Genomic DNA, 25,201 nt, shown 5'->3' with positions numbered 1-25,201 from the left:
TCATTGTGTGTGCTTCCTTTCTTCTCTCAGCAGTCTGTGGTACAGCTCAGCATTTTTATCTGCTCAAGGAAATGTATTTCAAAACCCCCCTCAAAGCTATTAATAAATATATATATATATATATATATATATATATATATATATATATATATATATATATATATATATTTCTGTTCTATAATTAATTGTTTTTTTGCATTTTTTTTCCCCACTCTTGTTTGGTTTAAGAGGTATAAACAATTATCAGTTTTTGTTTGAGAACGACCTGTAAATTCACTGGCTCTGTGGAAGGAAGCTCTGTGGGCATTTTCTATCATCCAGTGGACATCTGGCGGTTGAGTTGCTGGCAAAAGCTGCATTCACAAGCCCTGATTGGTTGACTTAATAAACACATCTTCTTTTTTTTTTTCGGGAGGGGAAAACCTATTAAGTTGAAATACATTCCATACCACAGGAACACAAATCCGCTATAGTTTCAACATGATCAGTTTGAAAAGGACAGGCCAGATGCTCCGTTTCAAATTGCTGAGCTGTGCACATCAGAAACAGTTATTAGACAGGTGGCCTTTCCTTAGACTTCCACCTGGCAGCTGGCAGATAGACACACTTTTCTATTTTGTTTGAAGGTGTGTGTGTGTGTGTGTGTGTGGCAGAGTGAGATCACTTGATTTAGAAGTGGTTTTCTCACCTGGTTGCTTCCATATTCTTTTTAAACGCATCTTTGCAGCTCTCCTTCTCGTCGACCCTATCCATTCAGCTCTGTGCTGTATATTAAACCATTTAGTCGCTCCACCAAGTGTCTCCCCCCGTCTTCATACGCTAAAAGATGCAGCATTTGGTTTATTTACGGGTGGGGGGGTGCTTCTATAACTGCGGGGGGGAAAAGGGCCAGCAGCCAATCGTCGACAAGCGGCGGAGGCCACGCTAATAGAGTCTGACAGGAGCGGAGTCACGGAGGCCGCTCGGGCCGTCGTAAAGATGTCGCCATTTGAGCCCCAAATTTGTCGCTATTACCTGCCCCGCTTGTGCCTTTTTAACACGGGCCAAAGCGCTGTGAGGGAAGGTTGGAACCGGGCGCCCGGGTCGGAGCGTTGCAGTGTTCCTCATCTGTTTGTGCAGAGGCGCTCGCGTGTTTCCGGCATCTTGACGCAGAATGCATTGACATGTGAATGTGAAGACACATAATGGACTGTCGTCCGTGGTGAGGGGTCTTTCCGGAGTGTGGAAGATTGGATGTCGACGAAGCAAATGTTCCTGCACTGTACCATTTCTCCGCTCGACGCCGCGGCACCCGGGCCGGCCACGTTCTCCATTTGTTTACACTCCTGTTCTTCTCTGCCTCTGTGCTTTTGGGGAATTGCTTTGCAGATGGTGCTGCTGGGAGGGGGGTGTCGAGATGCGCGAGTCTTTTCCAGGCTGTAGTGTTATTAAATTAATACGCCGGCGAGTCATTGGAAACCGTAATATCCGTTGGAGGGTCTTTTTAAATGAAGAGATCTTTTTTTTTCACCCCGCTCATGAGCCTGATTTAGGAGACTATACGGAAGCTCTCCTCAAACTCGTCCCGTCATTATGGCGGCTCCTGAGCTGCGTCGGTGGATGAATTCCAAAAAGTGTTGGCCGACGGCATTACTGACCAGCTTTTGGCATTTATCTGCGAGTCTTTGGGAGGGATTGCGCAAGTTTTACAAATAGGGAAAATAAATGAAAACGAATGTGATATTTGTCTGAACTTCATTTCCACTTAAAAGGTCAAATCTCAAATTAGAGTACATCATATTTTAAACAACACTTATTCGACTGACATCCCGCTGTTTGCTTAATGCTTATTTAATTGGTTTGAAAAAACATGGATAGTTAAGCTCTTGACTTCAGCACTGACAGCATGTGAAATTAAATATGAGCTTTGAATGTGGCAAATATAGGCTGAACGTGGAGAAGAGTGATCTGCATTTAACTACAGTTTAGTGAAAACGCTGAAAAGCGCAGATTTTCCATCTTTTAATGCTTCCATGAATCCTCATGTGTGCACTAAGACATAATACAGGCAGAGGCCCTCTCAAAAGTGTCTCAGATTGGGCCTTTCATAGAGGCAGTAGGAGAAGCAGCTCATTTCTCACATTGCCATTCGCTTGTGAGGGAAAGCAACAAGTATTAAATTAGTTTGCATAAGAGGAGAGAAATTGAAATATGGATTGAGGTCGCAAATGCCTGCCAGTGCTATTGGCTCTTTCGGATTCAGAGGATGAAGTGTGTGTGTGTGTGTGTCTGATGCGGCGCGCGCCGGCATCGAGTGGTTTTCCAGCGATCCTATTTTCCAATAACAAGTTTGGAGCCGGAGTGACACAGATGAAGTGAATGTTTTAAGAGGAGAAGTAATGTTAAAGACGAGGCCCGCCATCCAAAGCGCGTCATCGTCCTCTGCTTCTGCAGCGTCACGGCTTCTGTCTCGGAGCCGGGCACGGGGCAGCTCTCTCGCCATTTGCCATTTAGATGTATTTAAATCGTGCATGTGTGCATGCTTAGTTAGGAACTGCGATTTGAACCGGTCAGGTCCCCGGTCCCAGCCAGGCTGCTGAACACAACCTGTGGCCCGTGGAAGCCATCTGAATATGAATGAAGTGTCAACTCTTAACTACTTAAACAGTTTATGTTACTGGGGATTTAAAAAAATCAATACACCCACAAAAAAACCCATTGAATTTTGTGAATCTCCTGAAATGCAATCACCAACAGCCCTCAAAGCCCAATGACACTTGAGATTGCCCAAAACAAGCGTCTTCAGCGTCGTCTAGCAGTGGTTCGCTATGCCGTTTCCTTCTTTCTTTGCTAAATTTGCATATCATATTTACTAACTTGTTTGGGATATTTTCAAACTGATGAGTACAAGGTATTTCTGTTCAGTCGGTTGGTTGCGCTCGGTTCCAAACCCAGATATGTGATGCTACAGTGTAATTTTTCGTACTCTTTGATGAAAAAAGATTGAATGTATTGCCCCTTTGGACCTTTCACTATTTTCTGAAATGTTTTTGCTAATTAATTGATTAACCAGGAGCATTTCTATATTATAAAAAAGTTGAAATCATTTATGAAGCACCATTCATACCACAACGCAGCTCTTTGGTACCATCCACTTTCTCAAGAGTTCATCTTTTTTGCATTTTTTACACAATATTTAACAGATTTCCAATGGACTACACAAGGAGACATTAGTTGAAACCTCTCGCGAAGGAGCTTGTCCCACACAGATTGAAGGAATTCTAATCTTTAAAAAGGACGGAGTTAACAGGTAAGACACCCACCCCCACCCCCACCCTCCCCAGCTGCACGTCACCGGTACAGGGACTGGGAACAGAGGGAGGATTAGAAGGCGCAGGGATCGTAAGAACTGAGGCCGTGAAATCAATAGTTCATACTGTTCTGAAATTGAAGGAGTTTTTTTTTTTTTTGTTGGTAAATGGTAGAATACGTAATAGCTTTAGTCGAGGCAGGAGTATTGATTCCCAGAGACCGAGTCCACTTATTGTACCTCAGCTTTTGTAAGGGCTTTGTGCCCTTTTAACGGACCAGAATCCCTCTGGCGGGGGGGGGGAACATTTTGGTCACCGCCTCACCAAAGTCACGGAAAAGTAATCCTCCGTCATTCCGCCGTCCGTTTTGAGGACAGCTGCTGCGCGGGAGATGTCCCCCGTGGTCAGCGGCAGTTCAAAAGATTCACTGGCGTTACAACATGAAGAGAAAATAATCCTCTGTGTTCCTCTAACGCATGTGTGTCTGTTGGCAAGTGGACTGACGGCATCAGTGTCCGCACACATTATACCCAGGAGGAAGAGGATGGGGGCTGTGTGTGTGTGTGTGTGTGCGCGCGGGCGGGGGCCATGAATGTTGTTTTTCTGGATGCAGCTCGTGCCGAGGTGTATTTACACTTATCCCCCGCCGCGTGGCGGTTATTGTGAGCAGCCAGACATTATTGGCAATTGTCCGTAACCCCCGTCCCTGCTGTGCCGACCCGCTGCTCACACACACACATACACACACACACACGCGGCCCTGGCCTGGCTCTGTGGAGGGGACGCGTCATGAGACACCCCCTCCCCTCCCCACCCCTGAACAGTAGAGGACATTTTTTCCCCTGAATGCCCCCTCCACTTTTGATTAAAAAAAAAAAGTTTGGCTGCTTCGCCTCGTCCTCCGTCTCTCTCCAGTCACCATGTGTCCCGTCCCCTTCTCTCCCTCCTCCCCCTCGCGTGCCGTCCTCATCTCCAAGTGACGGGAGCCTCATGCAATATGCTCCGTTTCCCCACTTGAGTGTTAATGAGGCGGATGAATATTCATGAGGCGCGGGCGGGGCCGATACGGCGCCGCGAGCACCGGCCACATTTCTGAGGGAGCTGTTGGCCTCTGTGCTAATGATGCAGATGTGCATTCCTTTTTTTATTTTTATTTTTTTGCATGGTGATTGGAGTGATGACCCCTTTCCAAAGCCCCCCCCCCCCCTCTCTCCGCTCCCCTGGCGGCTGTTGGTGGAGCTTACGTTTTTTTTCCTCCAGCGGCTGGTGGAGGGCGGCCACGAAACGCCACAGTGAGAAAAGGAAGTACCTCTCGGTCTGCTGCATGCAGTCGTCCTCCTCTTCCTCCCCCTCTTCCCTCCACGCGGCCCTGGCTTGTGACAAGCAGATGGGCCGCCTCTTTGGGGATCATCTCCATCCTGTTATTAGAAGTCTCCCCTCTTCCTTGCCACCTCTCTATCCTGTCTTTTTTTTTTTCTCGGGACACATTGTGCTGTGATGTCTACAGCCCACATTGCTACTTTTTTTTTTTTTTTTTCAAAAATGGGAAGCTCACAGCCCATTTTTGCAGCAAAAGGCAGCGTGACAGGCGCTCGTCATGTCTCGCGCTTTGCCATTTCCTCCTCTATTCTTTACCACTCCCCACCACACAGTCTTTTCATTGTCATCTTTGTGCTTCTCTTCAGATTCTCCTCCAACGGTCCCTGTAGTAATCTCTCACTTTCTCACATCCCTTATTTTGGCCGCCTTTATCATTTACATTTTCTCACTTACTCCTCAGCCCCGTCTTCCTTTTCTCTCCCTACAATCTTCAGCCCGGGGGCTTTCACTACTCCCCACTCCGACTCCCTCTCATTCTCTCTCTTTCGTCTCCTGCCCCGCTGAGAGAGATCCGACCCCTGCAGTCCACCTCCGAAGAAGCCGCTTTGGTTCTTAAACATCTGGAAAATCCACCGGCCATTTTTTGTGTGTTGTCCGTCTCGTGCTCACGATGCTGTTTCGCACAACCTGTCATTTCTGAAAAAGTGCGCATGTTGTTGCCGTGGAGGCGGACAGGAAGTCTGACTGGCTGCTTTGTCTCTGGAGACATAATGGAGGCCTTCAGGCCGCTCTGTTCTCTTGGACTCTCTGTGTTCATGAAAACTGTGGCAGTGCCACTTAATTTTGTCAGTTCCAGTCTAGGTGGTGTCCATGCTGATATCTCACACGCACACACACACATCCTCGCTGCAGTTGGGGGGGGGTCGAAAAGGGTGGAGGCCGGCCAATTTATCAGCGCTCTGACTGTAAGGCCACAGGGAGCCCTCCGTCTTCATCAGTTCACTCAGCGGATGGGCACAACCCAGTCACCGCTACTAGACTTACCTCATGTGTCTCCATTACACGTTAATAACAAAGCTGTGATGGTGCGTAGCATCGGGGCTCCACGTTAAGAAACGGGGGTCTGTTTGAATCCCAGGTGTACTAAATTGGCTTTTACGTACAGCCTCAAGCTGCAGATGACCACAAAGTAAAAGTCTCTTCCGGACCAACTAAACTTAAAGTCAATGCAATTTGCTAGAACAATGGTTTAATATTTTTGTCATTATGATTAATTGTGAATATGAAATATAAAAAAATGCACATCTTCCTTTCCGACATCAGAATACAATTTCTGACTATCTTATCGTGTTTTTTAGCTTTACATTATTGTTCAAAGCCATCTACCTTTAGAGTCAGTAGACTTGAATTGCCAAATAAAAAATTGAGTTTGAGCATCTCAGAACCTGATTAACAATTAACTGGAATCTGAATAATATTGGATTTGGGCTACGTTGTTAGAAACTTGTGCCTGTCACTGTGCCCCCCCCCCCCCCCCCACCCTTTGTCTCTGTCCTGTCTGGTTAATGTCTCTGGGCTGTCTTCTCTTCCTCCTCCATCTCTCTGGAGTCCTTGGCCCAACAGAAGCTGCACCCCGCCGATACCCAATCAGAGTGCTGGCAAACGAGTTCTGTCATATCAAAGTTTTCCTTGGCGAGATTAGCCCCACCGTGCTCAGTTGTGGATGTAGCTCTCAGAGGTGTTTTGGTGGTCTCGTCCTTGGATCGAACGCGGTCAGATCGGAGAGCCTTGGCGGGCATGCACGGCGTTTGCTGCTAAAAAAGGGATTTTACTTCTAAAGGAAAATCTTTTACACTTAACTATGCATGCTGTCTCTTTCTCCCTTGGGCTCATTAAATGTACACATTTGGCTGTGGACGCGCTGGTGTTGCACATTTTCTTAAATGTTTTAAATATCCCAATGTTAAGCTGATGACAGCTTCTATAACACACACACATAGGTTCACATACTAACATGGAGCGGCTTCTCAAGCACACTTGGTGCAGAAAATACCAGGATTGGCTGAGGGCTGCCGGCTGGAGACGGCAGTAGTAATATCCTTTATATATTGCGCTAGAGCCGCCTCTCTCTCCTCTGTCCTCATCCTTCTGGACCTTTCTGCAGCATTTGACAATGTAAACCACCAGATCCTTATCTCCACCCTTCAGGAACTTGGTGTCCCAGGTTACGCGCTCTCTCTTCTCTCATCCTACCTTGACGGCCGCACCTACCGGGTAACTTGGAGAGGATCAGTGTCGGAACCTTGTCCCCTTACTACTGGAGTTCCTCAGGGCTCCGTTCTGGGTCCCCTCCTCTTCTCAATCTACACCAACTCTCTTGGCTCCGTCATTCCCTTGCATGGTTTTTCCTACCACAGCTACGCCGACAACACCCAACTAATTCTCTCCTTCCCCGACTCGGACACTCAGGTGGCGGCACGGATCTATCGCCATTTGACCACTGCAGCTCATCCAGAATGCAGCAGCTCGACTGGTCTTCAACCTTCCGAAATACTCCCACACCACACCACTACTCCGTTCTCTTCACTGGTTACCAGTGGCTGCCCCGCATCCAGTTCAAAACATTGGTACTGACGTACCATGCTGTGAATGGATCAGGTCCAGTCTACATCCAGGAAATGGTGAAACCCTACATCCCAACCCGCACACTCAGGTCTGCATCTGCCAAGCTGCTTGTTCCTCCCTCACTGAGAGAAAAGCACTCGGCCAGATCACGAGTCTTTGCTGTCCTGGCTCCCAGATGGTGGAATGAGCTCTCTGATGACATCAGGACTGCAGAGAGCCTCTACATCCTCCGCCAAAAACTCAAAACACACCTCTTTAGACTCTACCTTGACTAAAACACTAGCAAACCATAGCACTAACAAATGGTAGCACTTACATTGTACTTATAATGGCACTTTTCTATAACATGTTTTGAAACTGCTTATTTGATAAATTGTACTTTCTTGTTACTTGTTCTTCTGATTTTGTATCTATGTGGAAATGCACTTATTCTAAGTAGCTTTGGATAAAAGCGTCAGCTAAATGACATGTAATGTAATATTGGTACTTGTACAGAAGTTATTTGTAAAGATATAAAACCTTCAGAGTTGTCGGCCAAAGGTGTATACAGTTCTTTTTAGTCAATTAGTAAATTGTTTCTCAAATGCAGGTTGAAGATGTATGATATGGATCTTGTTATTTGACAATAGACAGATCAAAAGATTTTAAGAGTTAAATTCATTTAAAATGGCCAATTCCAATCGAGCGGTTTACAGCAGATGGACGCTGCAGTTTAGCTCCTGTGTTTCCATTCGCTGAGCTCTCCTTCGAAATGAATCAACGGTCAGGTCTGGAGTTGCCAGTTAGGATTAAAGTTTTTACATTCAGCTGCTGCGCACTTGACAAGCCTCCGCTGTTGACTGGGTGGGTGGGCAGGGCCGGGGGGGGGGTAGGGGGGGGGGGTTGTCTAATGTGTCCGCTCGCTATCTAAGATGGTGCCTTTGACTGGCTTTAAGCCTGCCTTGCCTCTGCGTCCGCCCATCCTCTCCTTTCTTTATGTTATCCAGTGTTGAGTGGTGGTGAGCAGAGATAGTAATCTGCTCTAGCCTTGGCACTCCCTCGCACTCTGGTCTCATTGAAGAAGATTGATGGCCCTCTTTCTGGAATGGCTGTTGTTTTGGATGGAGGGAGAGAGAGAGGGGGGAAAAAAAAACAAGCTGGGGATGCAGGCAGGCAGGCGTTGGTGGGAGTGGGTGGGGGACAGGAAAGAGAAATGGAGGCAGGTTGACTGATGGTTGTAAAAGATGGAGGAATGGAAAAGGAAATGTCACTGTGGAGGAGCTCATTAAATTTAGTTTGTATTTCATTGAGTGAGGGTATGCATCCACCTGTGATTGGTTTCAGATTCACACATCAGTCTTTTTTCTTCTTTTTTTTTTTACCACATGCTGCACGTGGAATTGGCTGCACTTCATTTGCATGACAGCTGGATTATATTTAAATGTCAGTATTTCTCCCAGGAGGCAGGGACGTGTTTTCATGGAGTGGATATTTAACACGTGACTCGTGTTTGTGTTTTTATTAGGAATGCTCTGTAGCTATCAGGGCCCCATTAAGATATCTGCTGTTCACCATTAGCAGTCAGTGCAGCGAATTAGTAACCCTTGGTCCCTCCTGGTGAAGGCTCTGTTGCTCGGTGCCGGCGTGTGGGCGGCACTGCGTTGAGTTGTCGTGGTGACAGTTAATGCGCGTAAATGTGTCAGTCATTCCTTCTCTGTGGCTCTTTTTTAAATGTAGCTTGATGTGGCTCCCTGTCTTTTGGTTCATTTCTGCATTTTGGTCTTTTTACGACGGTGCAGGTTTGAGGAGCAAACATTTTTTTAATTCCCAAGAGTTTAGTCTGACAGCATATTTTTTGTGGTACTCCCTCTGTGTCCCTCTGCTCTTTGCTTAATGTCTTCTATTCTATCTTTGTCCCTGTTTCTTTCTTGTTCGCTGCTATTCCTCTCACTCTGTCTTTCTCGTTTCACTTCATCAGCCTCTTCAGCAACATTCTTTCATCCCCTGCCTTCTCAGCTCTTAATTTTTCCACCTTTTTAAATTTTTTTTTCCCCCCGTCCAAGTATTTTTGTTTCCTATTTTTTGTCTGGCAGCGCATCCTCTTTTACTTTGGGGTCTTTCCGTTTGCCAGATGAGCCATGCTGTCTCGCGATGCTCAGACACTGCTTGAGTCATGCAGTCAGGCCTCAGTGGCATGACTCGTGGGATTGTCCATTGTCCATTGTTATCTGTCCTCGTCTTTACTCCACTGGAGACTGTCAGAGTCAGAGGAGGGCAAAAGACACAGGACAGAGACGATGGAAAGGGCCTGAAGGCTGATTCCCTTCCTGCTTAGCCAAACTGTTGAGGTGATCGCTACAAGCTGCAGGTCGCACTTCATTTCCCGTGGTCACCACCCACTATCACACCTCTGACCTGTGTGTGTGTGTGTGTGTGTGTGTTGGACACAGAAAGTAAAGAAGAAAACTTTTTAGTAAATACGCTGTGGGAGGAAGGAGATGTTAATATTGAAGACTTTTTCGCTGCATTGCTGATCGTTCGGTCAAGTGAGGATTCATAGGAAGAGGCGATAGTTCTTTAAATCCTTCTTTCTGCAATAGTTGGGTTTTTTTTGTCCTCTTGGTGGCAGCAAGAACAAGCTGAGAACACATCACTGACTTATTATCATCTTTTCTGCACCAACACCGGAAGAAGAGGTGACTCTTTAGTTTCTAAATACTCCACTTAGCTATTGGTTGACATCGTTCCTGATGAATACCGCGAGTTCTGCAGTTGTCTTGGTCCTCTAGATCTCTACTGAGTTGATACAGCAAGTGACTGGTTGCTTTTTCATCCAAATTGTAAAAAGTATTAAACTGTGGGTAAAAGCTGTGCAGTTATCTGAAAGAATCCCATTTTTGTCTTCAGCCACAGTTTAATCCCCTACAAATGGCATTATTTGATAGGAAAACGGAAAAAACTCTTTTGAATGCTAAATGTCGCAAATCAAAAGCAATAACAAAACATGTTTGGTACTGAACGGGCTGCTAAAGGCTGGATCATCTGTATCCCAATTGGCTTTGACAATGTTTTATAAAACTGCGTTGGTATTAAACCTATTTCTAGAACGGTGGGCCTATTGATCCACGTTGCATCTATTTGTTTGACTGCTTTGTTGAGTCAGTGATCACGTATTCATTTCAGGGCGGCTGTGGATCACACTGTGCTGGGCCCACACACACATTACATAGTCAGGGTTCCCAATTTGGCATTTCTCTCAGGACCCCACCTCTGCTTTATGCATCTGATTGACATTTCCCTGGCATGTACGTGTAAACATGGAGCTCTTAAGATATTGAATTCGTTCATGTAGATCATCCCCTCTGTTTCTGCCGTAAAAGCCCACAGGCGAGTTTAGATACTGGTCATGAATATAAAGAGACATTCCTATAAAAAATAGTCTCTTCTTTGTTCAACTGTAAGTTAAGGTTTCAGTTTGTCAGGATTTATTCAACTTCTGCGGAAACTCACAGATTTTCTTTTTCTCTGGAAACTCACAGATTTTCTTTGGCTTTTGCCGCCATTTCAAGCCTTTCATTGCTTTAGAAGGCAGGTTTGTACTTAATAAGCTCAGTATGAAATACATTGTACCCAAATCGGTATTAAAATCAATATGTCTACTTAAAATGTATGAAACGACTGTTAGTCTGTATGGGAAGTCTCTGCGCTTCAGTCATTACATTATAATATATTACATGTCATTTAGCTGACGCTTTTATCCAAAGCCACTTCTACAGAGGCCATGCATTACATTTATTACCACAACGCCATGAGCGGAGAGAAACTATGTATTAACAAAACACCTTTGAATGAACAACTAGAGAATATTCTTTTGGAAATAGTTTGGAATTTGAAAATGAGATTTTCCAAGTGTCCGTTGTAACCCTGTTAGAGGGGAGAGGAGTGGGCTACAATGTTGTTACAGCACGTTCCACATTAAGTCCAAAATGTTTGTCTTCATGCTGCTGTTACAGGAAGGATCTCTGGCCCCTCACAATTCAGTTAATTTGCTTACAAATTGTGTCAAAAAGAAAAATGCATGATTTATTTTTTTCTCACTTAGACTACCTGCTTCGGACATGAAAATTAACCAAATCAGGCCTGTAGCAGCATCCTTGTTACATAACAAGCTGCTGTGCTATTATTCAAAAACGAATTAAATGAACTTCCAACACATCCATTTTGGAGGCAAAGCACATTTAGCTATCTTACAAAAAATAACACTTTCTTTAGCTAGCTTTTAAGCCAAAAGGTGCCGAACAGATGGTTTCCATCCATATTCGGCTGCTCTAACTCAGCCGCCCTCTCAGAACCCTGCTAGTGTTGAGCCTCTCTTAGAACCCAAACAAGACGTGCACGTTTCAACATCTGTTGCGTCCAGGGTTCTGGCCGGTGTCCCAGAATTGTTCCTGGTGATCGTAACATTGGGAAGTTTAAGAGATTTGCGATGCATCTATGAAACCCACCCATCGCCTTTCTGTCTTGATCGAACTTGGGACTGGATAAATCCTGGTATTTTGACGCGAATGACCGTTTCATCTCTCTTCTGTGTCTTTACACAAGGGACTTAATTAAGCCTGCCTTGAATGTCTTTACAGTTCTAAGAACCACCGCTTGATTGGAGGGAATGAGATTGCTTCCCATCACGGCTTTTGATAACACCTGTGGCTGAGCTCGGTTGGCTGTTTTGGAAATGGTCCAGATCCAGTTTGTGTTTGGATTAGTGTTTAAATGCCGGGTGTTATTACACAAGGAGGGCCGTGCTCCACTTTGTTCCGCCTGGCTGTGTAAACCTAACCACCTCTTCATAAAATGTGGCTTTGTAATATCTTATCATACACACACACACAGAATGACTCCAAAAAAATGTTCTGCATTCACTCTCCTACATAATAGCCGCGCGCACAAACAGTCAACTTGACAGGGAGTCTCTTGCAAGAATACGATAAGGCACTGGCTCACACCCCCGCTCGCTCTCGCAGCGGTCTTGTTGATTCTTTCCGCTGTTTGCGCTCGCAGAGCTGGCCAAGAAGCCGAGGCTCTGGACAGACACGCGGCACCGGACAGACAGAACCTGATGGACAGAGTCCAGCTGGCCAGCCGTGGCAGCAGCACGCGGGACAGATGTGTGCGGGACTTTGATGTAGGTGAGTGCCAAATGGGGGCAGGATGTGGGAGGAGAGGGATTGGTCTATACCAATACCGCGTCTGCAGTAGGGTGCACATGACACATTTATGTCTTGAGTTTGGTTCTATTTTATAAACAACGTTCAGTTGTCAGATACAAACATTAACGTTATCGGTCTACACTTTTATCTGCTTGACATAATGGGTTCTGTTAAACTCTGTGGCATCAAAGTCTTTGATAGGCTGCACGTGGGCACGGGAAACAATGAATTGCTAAATAGTAGTTGAGCTGCTCAAAACGTGCGCACCTACTCTCAGATGGCTCGTGGTGAACCAAATGGTCGGTAAAAGGAAATTGATGATCCAGAATGAAAATGTGGTACGCAAACCTTCAAAAAGACTGAAGGTGACAGAAGATCTGGGGCGTAGCAGTGGAGGAATACCAAGTAGCAGGAGGAAAGAGGAGGCAAGCCAGACACTTGATCTTGTAAATGGCAGCTGGGTAAGAAGTTTAAGGTGATGTTCACCCGTCATTTAAAATGTGGAAATTGCACCCAGTTCTAATAAAGTGAGCAAAGAGGAAGGAGATCCGATTTCTAGAAGGGGGGAGGGGGGGAATTAGGGCGGAGGCATGGAGGATGTGCCACCACGAGAGGCCCCGAAAATGAATGAATAAAAGGAAACAATAAACTGTATCCTACAGGGGAACTGATGTAGGCCCGTGTGTTTCATGCCTCCCCTGAAAACATTTCCATGCTAATTAGGTAACGTAAAACTAGCAAGAGCAGCAAGAAAGCTGGAGCAAAAGCCCGATGAAAAGACCGAGGAGCACGCCATTCAGTTAGAGGCAATAGGAGAGGAGAAAATACGAGGTGATGGTGAATTATTGATGTGACATACTGGCCTGCTTGTGAGCACGCGTTTGTCTGGAGTTGCGTGGTCTCGTCAAGCGTTTAACGAAGCGGATCTTCTTCTTTTTGCTTTAAAGGGCAGATGTGTGGCGCAGGATGGGGTTTCAAAACACCCGAAGAAACATGTTCTGCACCTTCACACGTGTTCGTTAGTGTGACTTCCCTTCATTTACTCAAAGTAAAACTCTGATTCCACTTGGCAGCGCCTTCTGCTGCTTGTCTCCAGGAAAATTAAATGTGTGGGATTTGTTGAGAAATGCTGGCCCATTTGAATCACCTCCTTGCCATGTTATCATGAGTCACATAAAGAGCGTTATGCAGAATTGACATGAATATGGTTTTGCAGATGTACTGTATGTGAGACGGGGCCTGCGATGTTGGATTTCCTGTTTTTACTCCTTTTCTGTTCTGTCCGGAAACGCAAATACTTTAAATATAGAAAACAACGACAACTATAGGGTGTGTTTGGTAATGTGAGGTTAATGTGCAGCCCGCACTGTATTATGCATGTGCTCTTGAATGTAAAGATAACACTTTCTAAAAGGTGAGGAGATCCCAGTTGCTTTTGAATATTTTTGAAATGTAATGGTGTGTGTGTGAGCCTGTACACGCGACTGAACGTCAGTCAGTCCTTGCTGACCCTGCAGTTACAGCCAATTTGCTGTGATCACACTGACACGTGTCTCCATATGAATACTTAGTAATTAGCCAAGAGGAGATGGAGAACGGTTGGAGTTGGTGGGGCGTAAGAGGACCTGTCAAAGGGGCCCCACTCATCGTAAGCCCCCAAAATCTGTCAAGAAGTTTGCCACCTTCTACCCCCTCCAGTCCCCTCCCCTCACACTTGGCTGCTCCAGTTAATTGAAGCCTCCTCAGATCAGTCAGAGGAGCTGGATCCGCCTCACCTGACCTGCCGGTCACTTCCACCAGCTGCCCGCCACACGCATCGCCATCGTCACAAGTCAAATGCCACGTCGGTCTAGTAAATCTAGTAAATCTAGTAACTCCCTTTCCCTATTGGCCATGTGGTGAAAAAGAATTGAAGACAACTTTATAATCGTAAATAGATTAAATATTTTGTAACGCACCAAGTAGGTTTCAGACCCAATTTCAGGATTGTTGAACCCTGCGACCTCATACAAGAGATCACATGAGTCCCAGTACAAGTCCAACCCAGAGTGCATCTGTGTTTTCGGAAGAAATTTAAACCCTTGAGCTTTTGGTTCCTTCCATTTACCCAGGTGTGCTTTGGCTTTTAAACCGCTCAAAGACAACTGAAAATCTGCACCTCGACTGACCCGCAAGGTAGTTTGACAGGAGTTGGACCTCCATCTCCAAGAAGTGACCCTGAAATACAGTGTTATGCCTTTAAGGAGGCCGATGTTGACATCCAATAGCCAGTAGTTACTCATGCTTGAAAAGCCAAGCAAAACAAAATGAACCCCAGGCAAACCTGCACTCAGGATGCAGAAAAATGCTCTTTCCACACATTTTCTAAACAGCGGAAAAGAGCAGACCAGAAGGGTCCAAGCTCGGCACAGACAAAGAGCCAAGTCTGCGAGTGCACAGAGCTCAGCGAAAGCCACGAAGGCTGCAGCAGGATTTGTAGTGTTTATGACTATATATTTGCCTGCCTAAATCGAATACTTTACATGGTTATCGTGAAGGCCGAGTGACGTCTTCAAAGGCCGGAGCAGTGACACCACGGAACAAACTCTCAGTTCGAAGGGGCTCAGTGCCTTGCTCGCTGACGCATCGGCAGTTGCGGGTGCTGCCGGACGGTTTGCCCCTTGAAGGCGCGTAAGGTGGCCCGGGAATCGTCCCCTTGTTGGTTTAAAGAAGGTTTAACTTCTCCATTCCCACTCCCTGCAGAGGTTAAGGCTTCCTCCCTGAATACTCTGCTCCGGTCCTCTGATCCTCTGCCTTCTGTAGCACTGAACACCAGGGATGTGTGAAGTAGAACCACAGGGAATAGCCTAGATCTTTCTTTTTTTTTTTTGTTTTTTGAGACAACCCACTCGGGAGTGAACATCTAAAAAGAGAAGTGGAGCTTGTGTGTTGTTTTCAAATGCCAGGCTTCTCCTCATTCGGGGGGGGCTTCGTTTAACGAGCCCGCAGCCGGAGCTCGGTCAGCTGACGTTTTTTAACGCCGGGGCCGTTGCGTACCTCGCTGCTGCTTTGGTATACTGCGCGGTTGTTACCGGGAATGAATGTGAGCCGACAGATGTGACAGCTGGCCAGCCATATGTGACGAGCGTTTTAGGTCTTTACGCCTCAATTATCTCTTCCCCCCCCGGGACCGACATTGACATTTGGGGTCTTAACGCCTGCGACCTTACAAACTGCCAGCTTCCAGTTGGCATTGTGTCTCTTGGCAACCCGCGAGCGGCCAGAGAAAGGTGCTTGATAAGTGCTCACAGCTAAATGAATTGCTCTCAGCTGTGGGGAGATGGGTGCTTTCGAATGTGTCATTGTCGCGTGGAATCGGTGCGTGTTGTTAGCTGATGAATGGCCGTGTCAAAGGTTTCTCTCGTCTTCTTTTTCCCCTCAATGAAGTACTTCCTAATTTTCAGCGTATGGTCTGAGGTTGGAAGGCGTCTTGTTCATGGTATGATGAGATGCCTTTGGAGACTCGCTGTGATTAGGGGGCTTTACAAATACAATTTCCTTATTGCTGGAAGTGGAAATTAAATTATTTTGAACACTGTATCTGTAATTATCTAATCTTCCCTCCAATTTTTACAATAATCCTGCTCAAGGCGAGCGAGGAAAAAAAAAAAAACAAAGAAGTAATTTAGCTGATGTCATGGATTCTTTGTGTGCGTTAAGTTGAACGAGCTGCCGCCACCTCTGCAGATGACGTGTGTGTTCATCATATTCTCGAGTAAGCAGCGCTTGCAGGATGAAAGGCAACACGGTCATTTTTCTCTCTTCATCTCCCCATCTCCGTCTCCATTCCCCTTGGTGCGTGTCTCACCTGGGTCGTCCCACACACTCTCGTTTCTCTTGTTATCCCAGGTTCTAATTTCAGTTGCCGCGGCAACCCTCCGGCTCCCTCCACTTATTCCCCCTCTGTCGTCCCTCTGAGCTGCTTGTTAAGTGTGGCAGAGCCGGTCAATGATTGTGTTTTATTTATTCTTTTCCCTCAGTGGGGCTCCTTTCGACGGGGGCGCACGCGTCTGGCTTTTCTTCCAACTTCATTTTGTGTCTTTCTTACTTACTCGTTTGCTTTCTTTTTATTTTATCCTTTTTCTCGTTTAGTTGCAGTCTGTCCTTGAGTGTTTTTTTCTTTTCTTCCCTATGACACTCCAGACTGCCACGGTTAGCTGTCAGTCGTGCAGTATATTGTGGCCACTCACGGACACGAGGTGGGCCGTCTCTGCCCGCTCAACGCCATGCTAGGATGCAAATTAGTTTGCTCACTGTGCCTTCTCTGAATGTTTATGCAGATCAGGTTTCTATTGTGTTCAGGCAAATTGTCGATTCATCAGTAAAACGTTTGCACATTTTATAGCGTGCATACGGGATGCATCATATTATTCATTTGTTACAAATGACTGATAACTGGCTATAGTTATTGTTATACAGGCTGTGCCCGGCATGTTGCAGTTTTAACCTTTTGTTCAAGCACAGCTGACCATGTTGAACCTTTTCATACTCGTATTTTTTCAGAAAGACAACACGTTATTGTAAACATAAAAATCTTGTTGTCTTCTGGTTATATTGCATTCCTTAACTGAAAGCCATCGATTTAAAAGCAAAGGAATTCCGTCCTTGTCATTTTTAACCAATAAATGAACGCATCAAATGTAGCCATACAAAGGCTATACACGTGATATTGGTCCCAATATTTTTTTTGGACACCGTTGCCTGACTTCTACACGGTTGCATCCATTCAGTTGGACCTACTCGAATACTAATAGGGCCTTGGGACTGCACAGTTTGATTCTTGTTGCCTGGCAGGAATCTTCCCTCTCTTGTCTCTCAATGCTCATCCTTCACACACTCCCGTCCGCCTGTCTCCCTTGCACACTTATCTCTTAATAGCATCCCTGAAACCGTCTGCCTGTAGATATCGTTATGCCAGCAAATGACCCCAGCTGGATGTATGAAGCCGTGAGTTTTCATATTCTCCGGGTGGTAATGCAGTGCCGCTCTCTTGGAGTTAAATACTGACAACCGGACATTATTCTAATCTGCAATGCGTTATGGGTATGATCAAAAGCATGTTTGCTTCTCATTGTGAACATTACATCAAAATATTGGTTTTTGGGAATTGTTTGAGTGGAAACGAGTCTTTACTCTGTGGTTTCAGTAAGTTCTTCAAGACGAGTCCATCGAGCTTGTCCAAAGTTGCAAGGACTGGAATCCGATTTGTTTTGACATCTGTCTTCCTGGTTTGCTTCACTTTCTCCATCTCCGCCTGTCAGAATGGTTCTGCTTCTTCTTTTTTTTTTTCTCTTACTTTTCTTTCTCATCGGTCATTTTCTTCTCTGGACAATTGCACCCTCATTTTCCCCCAACCTTTCCCTTATTACAGCGTCCTGTAAACGATTAGATAAACGCGGTCCTTACTGCTATGTCTGTGCTCTGTTTCTCTGCCCACGTCCATCGCTGCCTGCTGTTGCCCCCGCGTCGGCATCTGCCAGAGCACAGAACGCGGCCCCTTTTGTGCGCCGTTCAGAGATCGCCGCCGTGTGTCCGCCTGACTCAAATGACTTCATTAGAGGGTGGTGATCTCTGTGGGGGTTGCCACCAAAGGCGGCCTCGTGCGCCTGATTTCTCAGCGCCGTTTTAGCAGCAGAGAGGTGTTGAATAGTTTCCATGAGTCATTTGGAATGACAGAATGTGTAAAGTTTTTAGGGCTGGAAGTTTGGTGCGGCGGCAGGTGTGACTTGAATTCAGAGCATGACTGTTGGTCGGGCACCCAGATTCACTGTGGGGATCTGAAATGTCACTGTGTGTGTGTGTGTGTGTGTGTGTGTGCGGGCAGACTAGCAGCTTTATCTGCGTGGCATTTCCTGCTTTCAGAGCCAACAACGGTACCCAAGGCACAATCTGATGACTCTCCAAAAGGCTCCGCAATGCAAAAAAACCCCATTGAGGTGAACACATGTAACCTTAACATGAATTACGAAAGCCTAGATAGATACAGGGTTTTGTCACCAACAGCGGCCGTTGCTTTTGAGGGCGTTATCTCAGTGGTGTTGTGGGAGACGGGATTGGAGTCCTCGGTGCTGCCTCTTCCGGTCAGCAGCTAATGAACTGATCTCAAATCCGACCGCTGGCCGATTAATGCGGATGATATGACACATTGACAGTTGTCTGGCGTCTGCTTGTGGCTGCGACTCTACAGTCGTTTCCACTTGGGTAGTGTGAGGATGGAGCTTGGCATTTGGGTGCCAGCGGGCTAACGGAGACCTACGGCTGCAGCCACTCAACGCCCACCACTATCTCCACCAGGGCTCGTCGGGGAGTGAATATTGAAAATGTCACCTGGAAATTAGATGTAAATATTGAAATGCTTGAGATTTTGGCATCTTTAACGTCATATATACATCCTAAAGAGAAATTCCACAATAGCAGTGTCATTAACACCACACTATAGTCTATGCCACATATATGAGGTATATTTGCATGTGCATAATTAGCTCGCATCGAGTTATATGAAATAGCATGGAAATTAAATTGGTTTTGCTTGTGAACATGATACATTATTTTTCTTTACAATTTGAATGGTTTCATTTCACCATCCATATTTTCATCCGCCTGAATGTTACTGACATTTTTGCTTTCCATTATCAAGGTTTGACACTTTCCAGATTGAGACAGCTCATTTACAGCCCTCACTGTATAATGCATGTGCTCTCAAATGTAAAGATAACAATGTAAGAAAGGTGAGGAGATCACTGTTGCTTTTGAAAGACTATCCATCTTTTATGAATTTAATGGAGAGGATTTAAAATTCTCTCTGAATAAAAGTGAGTGTGTGTGTGTGTGTGTGTGTGTGTGTAAATGTGGTAATTGGGAGGCAGAGTGACGTTGGGGCACACAAAGGAGTAACCCTTGTCGTACCAAGTGCAAACGATGGATAGAACTGAACTTATTAGCGCAGCTACCTTTCCTCTCCCTCCCTTCCAATGAAAAGAGCAACGGCAAAGCAATAAGACAGAGAGGAGCGTGTGCACCTGTCTCCGTGTCTCCGAATCGCCTCGGCGGTCTGTGAGACGCCGCCTGGGTTTCCTACTTTTTAAAGGTGAATGTCTGTGGTGAATGTGAGACGGCGAATGCAAATCGAAAACCTTCGTGCTTGGCAAATGATGTTATAAATAATGAGATGAATGGATTCACGCATTAAATGAAATGCAATGATACCCGTGAGTTGCATTATTAGCGGCTTCGTTTCCATCTTTGTCATGAAACACGGCCTCGGTTCGGTTGACGCCAAAGGGGGAATAACGTCTCGCCTTGTATTTCTTTGCGTTTGCCCCCTTCTAACCCGTCTGAGAGTACTCCGTCTCACTACTCTGAGAGGGGTCGGGCGGTTGCTATTTACATTTGGCATTTAGCAGAATTCGCAATATCAGTTGACAACTTTCTTTTCACTTCTTGCTTGTGGGATATTTCCTTTACTTCTAAAAGACCCGTAGAAATGAGTGTATACAATCATGATAAATCTGTTGTCATGATTTGTCATTTTCTTTTTAGAGGGGGGGGGGGGGGGGGCGTCAACAAAGGACGACCCAGGACCGGCGCTTCCGATGACCCCCAGCGTTGCCGCTCCTTGCTTCAGCGGTTACTGCTGAATGGCCTCAAATATGTGAGAGAGAGATTAGATGTGACATCTGGTAAGAAGCAGAAATATTGTCCCCTCAGGTGGAAGAGGGGCTGTTGCGTGAAAAAACGCCAGCTTCTCCCCCTCCCGGCATTGGGTCGCCCTTGATCCTCGTATTGCAGCACGTTGGCATTACGGTGTGACAGGCTAAGTGAACTTGATACTAATTGGCTCCTCTTCAGTTTGTGCGCGTGGGTCCACTTTGATTTAATGTTAGCAGGAGGACCAACAGTAGGGACGTACAGAAACAGGTTGACTTTTCTGTATACGGTTTGTTGTAGGAGGAGACTGCACCTAGTAGACTAGTCAAGCAAAACACACCTCTTTAGACTCCACCTTGACTAAAACACTAGCAAACCGTAGCACTTAAATTGTACTTATAATACTGCTTATTTGATGAAAACTGTACTTCTTGTTTTTCTGAGTTTGTGTCTCTATGTGGAAATGCACTTATTGTAAGTCGCTTTGGATAAAAGCGTCAGCTAAATGACATGTAATGTAATGTCAATCACAACATAGATAGGAGGATCATGTTTTTTCATGTTTTTATCCTTTCTCCTCCAAAAAAAACAGAGACTTAAAATGGAGAGCCACATAAAGTTTGGCCCCCGCCGCTCCTCTGTGACTGCAGGCTTCCTCTTCTCCACTCTTTGTGAGAAGACGTCTCGCAAATCCATTGACTTGTACTGCTGCCGGCAAATTTCATCATTATAAATTGTTGGAAAGAAGGGAGGAGAAACCTCTGTCTGTCCGGACAACTCTCACTATTGTTACGTATATGAAACACTCACTAGTTTTAGTCTATGCTACGATTTCAGATGCTAATCATTCCTCGTTTTGTCCCAAATGTCATCTTAGGAGCAGCAGACAACCGTCTAGTTCATGTGTTCCACTCATTTAGTTTCTTTTATGATTTTAAAGCAAATAAACGTAAAATGTAATTCCGGCTTTGAAATGAAATGGCCCAATGGAAGTATAATATACTTGCTAGCAACCAGGGAACATTGTGGATGAAGCACCGCAGTGAGGAAAGGGGGAGCTTGAAGAAAAGATTGTTATGTCCCTTCCTGGAATGCCTTTATATGTGTGACCTGGAATAAAACGAAAGCAGTTTTACAGAAGGTGACATTTCTGTGCTAAAGTGGGCTTACATGATTCAAAAACATAATTAAAATGGAAACAACTTCAGGAGGAGGTTGGCAGCCACACCCTGACATGGCCTTAACCTTTTAGATTGGAAACTGTAATCATGTCACGACTGAACATCGATTTTTTTTTTTGCACAATGTTGTATTTCTGTGTGAAATGTCATCTCAGCTACAAGATTTCTTCTGAAATCTGAAAATTAGGTTGTATTCAGAGTCCATTGGAGTTTTTCATGTTGTCTTATACTAATGAGGCATGTTGGTATTGATGAGTTCCTCCTCCCAAATCGACATTCTGTGGTTGTATTTACTCTAATTCTGTTTTTAGATAACTTTCTACATATATTATATCCAGTATAAGGGACAGCTCAGTTAATGTGTTTAAGGTTACATGAAGTTTTGCCATTAATAACCCCCAGTCTGGTTTCACTTATCTTCTGTTGTTTTGGATCAAATATGTGGTTTTGCGTCATGCTTTGGTCTTTAAAAGCTGAAACCTGTTGGCTGATTCAGGCATTGACTGAGTGCACACATGATGTCCAACACACTCTAATAAGAGAAGGATCAGAGGAGATTAGACAAGCGGAGGGGATAAAGATAGAGCTAAAGAAAGGCTTTGTTTTTTTGCCCCCTTATGAGCCAGGGCTCCTGCTAATTACCAAGCTCTCTGGTCCTTGCTAAATGTGTTTGAAATCCACTGGATGCAGATAATTGAGCTGGAAATGTGTTACATGACAAAGTCACGCTGAAGGACAACGACAACCCCCCCCCCACCTCCACCTCCCCTGTTTTCTCTGACACGCACACTTTTGAGATGAAACACTCCCAAATGATTCATTCGCCAGCGCCACTCTATGCTGTTGGTTGAGATTGAAGCTCGGGGGGCGGGGGGGGGGGGGGGTGGTGTGAGCCACCTATTGTGAGTCGAAACACAGACGGGCCAATGGCGGCCGCGTCGGACGGAGCTGTGTTTTCACGTTGCAGAAATAATTGCTTTCAGCTTTCACTTTAAGAATGGCCCCTTCGCACATCATCATCGGAAAGTGGAAAAATGGTTTCTGGCCGCAGGCTGGATGTTTCTGTCCGTGCATTTCAAGTAAACAGTCGCTTTTACTTGCAGCCTCGGTCTGAAATTGATTCTCGGCGCTTCGTATGAATATGGATTTACTGACTCGGATACATTGATCCCAGGCAGAGATGCCTCCCCCTGAGAATGTTTGGGTAAAGTGAAAACAGGGTGAAGAGAGACTCCGTGTCCTATTATTTGCATTTTAATTGTAAATTGCATCACTGCACCGGGAGCAACAGAAACCGGCTGCGTCTTCCTCCGTCCACTCCACTCCACTCCCTTTGGCCCCCGAGCTGGGCTGGCTCCACGAGAGCGGCTCTCAGCGCGGAGAAGCCTGTGCAGATTAAGAAGAAATAAAAAAAAAAAAACCCCAGTTGTCGCGTGGATGAAGGTGAAGGGAGCCCTATCTCAGTGGGCAACGTCGCACAGATATTGTTTTCTAGCGGCCCCCGTTCAGAGAAGGGAAGAGATGTGTTGTCAAAAACATTATTATTATTATTATACTTTTTTCCCGATGGTCGGACACACTTTGCTGCGTTTCGGCGGGCGCCTGCGTACGAAACGAATGGGACCGAGACAGCGAGACGTGGACTCGCTGCAGCCAGTATCATTTTGTCATTTAGAAAGCACTTTTCTTTTGTTATCTTGGCTACACAGGCCCACTGGGGTTTGATGTCTGCCTCCGAGTATGTTCATACATGTTGTGTGTGTGTGTGTGTGTCTATCTGTGCTCATGTCGAAGTGTTCAGAGGGTTAATTGAACACATTGGAACAAATCAGAAGAGCAGAGACTTAAAGCTGTGTTTTCCCAGGATTGCATTATATTTCGACACTCATGTGTCGTTACACACACACACAACCCTTAGATAAGACTGTACTGCCAAGTGACTACAGCAGCTGTGCAGGGTTTTTGGAGGATTGTATCGGTCAAATGAGCCTTTTATCTCTCTCGCGGGTTGTTTTCATATTGCATTTCTTATATGGAACGTTTCAAGTTGTAAGAAGTGTATGCATTTTGGTTTGGCTGTTCAGTGTGGTGAGACTCAAAGTCCTTGAGGTATTTGTTAGGTGAATACACCGTCTATCGTACTAATTGCACACACACACACACACACACATTCATTCACAGCTTTGTGGCAATTCGTGTTAATTGAGACTTGCGTGTTCAACATTAAATATAAACAGCTGGTGATGATTGTTTAGTGTGTAAGTGAGAATTATGTTGGAGGTGCTCTTTTGATTGGTATCAAGCGCCGAAAAACAACAACCCCAAAGCGCACTTCAGGTCCGCAACAGAGGCTGGGGGGGGGGAAGGTCCGAATCTGAAGATGTGGCATGGTGACCTCCTGGTGTAATAGCACTTCTGACTTTGCTAAAGACAGGCATAGGGAGAGAGGGGGGGGGGGGGGGGGGGAGAGAGATCCACTGGTGGTTACGCCACAGTGGCAGCGCCTCTTAATCCATCACACCTCCTGTGGCCTTCCAGATCCGACACCCCAGTGCCCCCCTCCCCCCTCTCACCCCCCCTACCCGTCCGCCCGCTGCCGCCGCAGAGTTCACGCTCTGGTTTCACTCTCTCTGAGCGAGCACTGTGGCGTTCAGCGGTGCCTCGGGCCGGACACTGTGACACAGCAGACGCGTCCAGCCACGCACGCACGCACGCACGCACGCACGTGTCTGCGGCTAGCCTCTTTCCCTTTTTGCCCGCCGGTCCCACCTGCAGCAGCTGCTCATATAGGCTGGTTTTCTAATATCAGAGACACCACAGCGCTGCTCTCCTCTCTCTCTCTCTCTCTCTCTCATGTCCGCTGCCAGAACTCCCGAATCTCACATAACTGAGAGTTGGAATCGCTTCTGTCACATTTTGTGTGTGTGTGTGTGTGTGTGTCTCTCTCTCCAGCCAGCTGTGTATGATTTTTAAATGAGAGCCAGCTACACTTGATCAGTCTTGCTGATCCCCCCCCCCCCCCCCCCCCGGATGCGTCGGCACACCATTTCTCTACAACTTGTGATGCTATCTGACCTTAGAACGAACAGGCTTCACTAACTCGCTGTCAGAATTTAAAAAAAAAAATGTAAGGACAGGGTTGACTCCAACTTGAAAAGTGAGTTAGCATGTGGGCATGCTGATTCGCGCTCAGAGATGCGTCACACACTCGCTCAAGGCTGCCACACTCCTGGCATGGTTTCCGTCTCTGTAGTCCGTCCCTCTAAACTCTGCAACCCGCCTCTGTGCCTCGCTGTTTCGCTCGCTGCCTGTTGTCGCGCAAGGTGACCCTCTTAAACACTCCAGGTCCCCCCCGCTGGGATGCCTTCCATTCCTGCAGCAGGCAAAATCACACAGCTCCACCCCCTGTCCACCTGGTGGTGGTGCCTGTGCACGCTGCCAGCCGTTTTCTGCTCCTCCCAGCGGGGAAGCAGCTCCCTGAGGGAGAGGCTGGTGGGAAGGTGCCTGTATTTGTGTCTTTTTCACTTTGCGAGTTAAAGGGAATTTAGATGGTGACATGTCTATTTGCGCAAGTGCTTGCATGTAGGGTGTAAAGTGCGTAGTTCTTTTTTTTTTTCTTCCTGGAACTTAAACTATGAATTTGTTTCTTCACCTCCTATTTCACAGCGGGCCTGTTCAGCAGACGTCACTGCCATATGGCCACACCCTGGGAGTTTTAGGGATGAAGGCGCTGGTTCATATAAATGTTCTGATTCAACTATGCCATGTATTGGACTTTAGTACACTTTTCCAATATTTTTACTTTTCTGGTACCTTTTTATATTTTCTTTATATATTTTCTTTATATATGTAAAAAGCAACAGAGACAAAACTAAATAAAAAGACATGCGGATGTTTGTTCCAATGTTTATTA

The 25,201-nt window shown here is 45.9% G+C and overlaps 1 protein-coding gene across 1 annotated transcript in view; it reads left to right on the top strand.

The window, feature by feature from the left end:
* The window catches only part of spop (speckle type BTB/POZ protein), a 72,640-nt gene that overhangs the window by 18,327 nt on the left and 29,112 nt on the right, over window positions 1-25,201 (top strand). The window contains 1 exon segment of the mRNA XM_062566201.1: window positions 12,273-12,400. Coding sequence (XP_062422185.1) covers window positions 12,273-12,400 — 128 coding nt within the window.

This window comes from Pungitius pungitius, chromosome 12, assembly GCF_949316345.1.
Source record: "Pungitius pungitius chromosome 12, fPunPun2.1, whole genome shotgun sequence".
NCBI lineage: Eukaryota > Metazoa > Chordata > Actinopteri > Perciformes > Gasterosteidae > Pungitius > Pungitius pungitius.
The sequence above is the reverse complement of the archived record's forward strand: the minus strand, read 5'-3'. Positions and strand labels throughout refer to the sequence as shown.